Consider the following 1336-nt stretch of genomic DNA (forward strand, 5'->3'; position numbering starts at 1 on the left):
CTGAAGGTGATGCGTTAACACACTGGGCAGTATAGTTCATCATACACACCTATGTATCACCTACGACTGTTTTGCCAGTAAAATGTCAGAACTGAGTGAATAATCAAATGTCAGCTGTCAAAAATCCAGACGCAATCATTTAACATTACTTAAAAAAAAAACTAAACCCCCAAAAAAAAAAAAACAGAGAAAAGCAGGAATTCTTTGCTACTTCTCAGAAACAGGAACCAGGGCTTGATCAATCATCAATAATGATTATCACCATTGTTTCTGACTCATTTAAAGCTTAACAAAAAAGACTAACCCAACTTACTGTCAAGAAGTCACAATCATCTATTCTAAGTAATAATGCTTTACAACAGTAAGGTGTTCTGCATAGTAATGTGACTGACACAGCATCAGTAAGAAATCAAACATTCATAATATAACATGATTTTAATTAGGTTAAGAATTTAAAATGTTATTAATTGACATAAACACAGCATATAAAAATACTAAGTACTATTTGTCTCTTGATGACCCCTAATGTCTTTCAGGCAGCCATTCAGTCCCAGCTGGATGGTGTTCGCACTGGACTGACCCAACTGCACAGCGCCCTGCTGGACGTCAAAGACATCCAGAGCTCATTGGCTGATGTGAGTAAAGACTGGAGGCAGAGCATCAACACCATAGAGAACCTGAAAGACGTTAAGGATGCTGCAGTTCAACACAGTCAGCTGGCCTCTGCTGTGGAAAACCTTAAAAACATTTTCTCTGGTAAGTTCACACTCCAGACATGTCTGTGTCAGTGACTCCATGTCCTATCACAGACAATATGCTATTACTACAGAAATACCCCAGGCTTTATAGAGGTTTAAGACAATAAGCTTTCCACTATATCAGACTCCTACTCAAGGGAGAAAAATGGTTTGTCACAGATGAACTTTTCACCTGCTTTGTCTCACTGTTATTACTCTGTTTATCTCTGTAACTTGGCTGTGTTTATAGTACCAGAGATTGTGGCGGAGACACGGCAGCTGATAGAGCAGGCAGAGCTGCTGCAGGCCCACAGGAAGCTGATGGACCTGGAATGTTCACGGGATGATCTCATGTATGACCAGTACCGTATGGACAGCAAGAACACCAGTGACATGAACCTCATCTCCGTCCTCTTTGGAGACGTAAGTTTAAGTGATAGAGTATTAGAGTGTTGTAACATCATCATCATCATCACTAGGCATGCAATCAATATTATGTACATTTCCATAAGCAGTCATTCAATCAGCCATGTCATGCTCCCTTTTTAAGTAGTTATTCACAATTGATTAAACTTTATGAACTTTTCTGGTTCAATGCA

General features: G+C 39.4%; 1 protein-coding gene across 1 annotated transcript in view; it reads left to right on the forward strand.

Moving 5' to 3' along the window:
• Positions 1-515: 515 nt before the first annotated feature.
• Positions 516-1336, forward strand: part of exoc3 (exocyst complex component 3) — a 15981-nt gene continuing 15160 nt past the window's right edge. The window contains exons 1-2 of the mRNA XM_020585469.1: positions 516-756; positions 988-1160. Coding sequence (XP_020441125.1) covers positions 516-756; positions 988-1160 — 414 coding nt within the window. The remainder of the gene's footprint in view (positions 757-987; positions 1161-1336) is intronic.

This window comes from Monopterus albus, unplaced genomic scaffold (genome assembly GCF_001952655.1).
Source record: "Monopterus albus unplaced genomic scaffold, M_albus_1.0 scaffold367.1, whole genome shotgun sequence".
Taxonomy (NCBI): domain Eukaryota; kingdom Metazoa; phylum Chordata; class Actinopteri; order Synbranchiformes; family Synbranchidae; genus Monopterus; species Monopterus albus.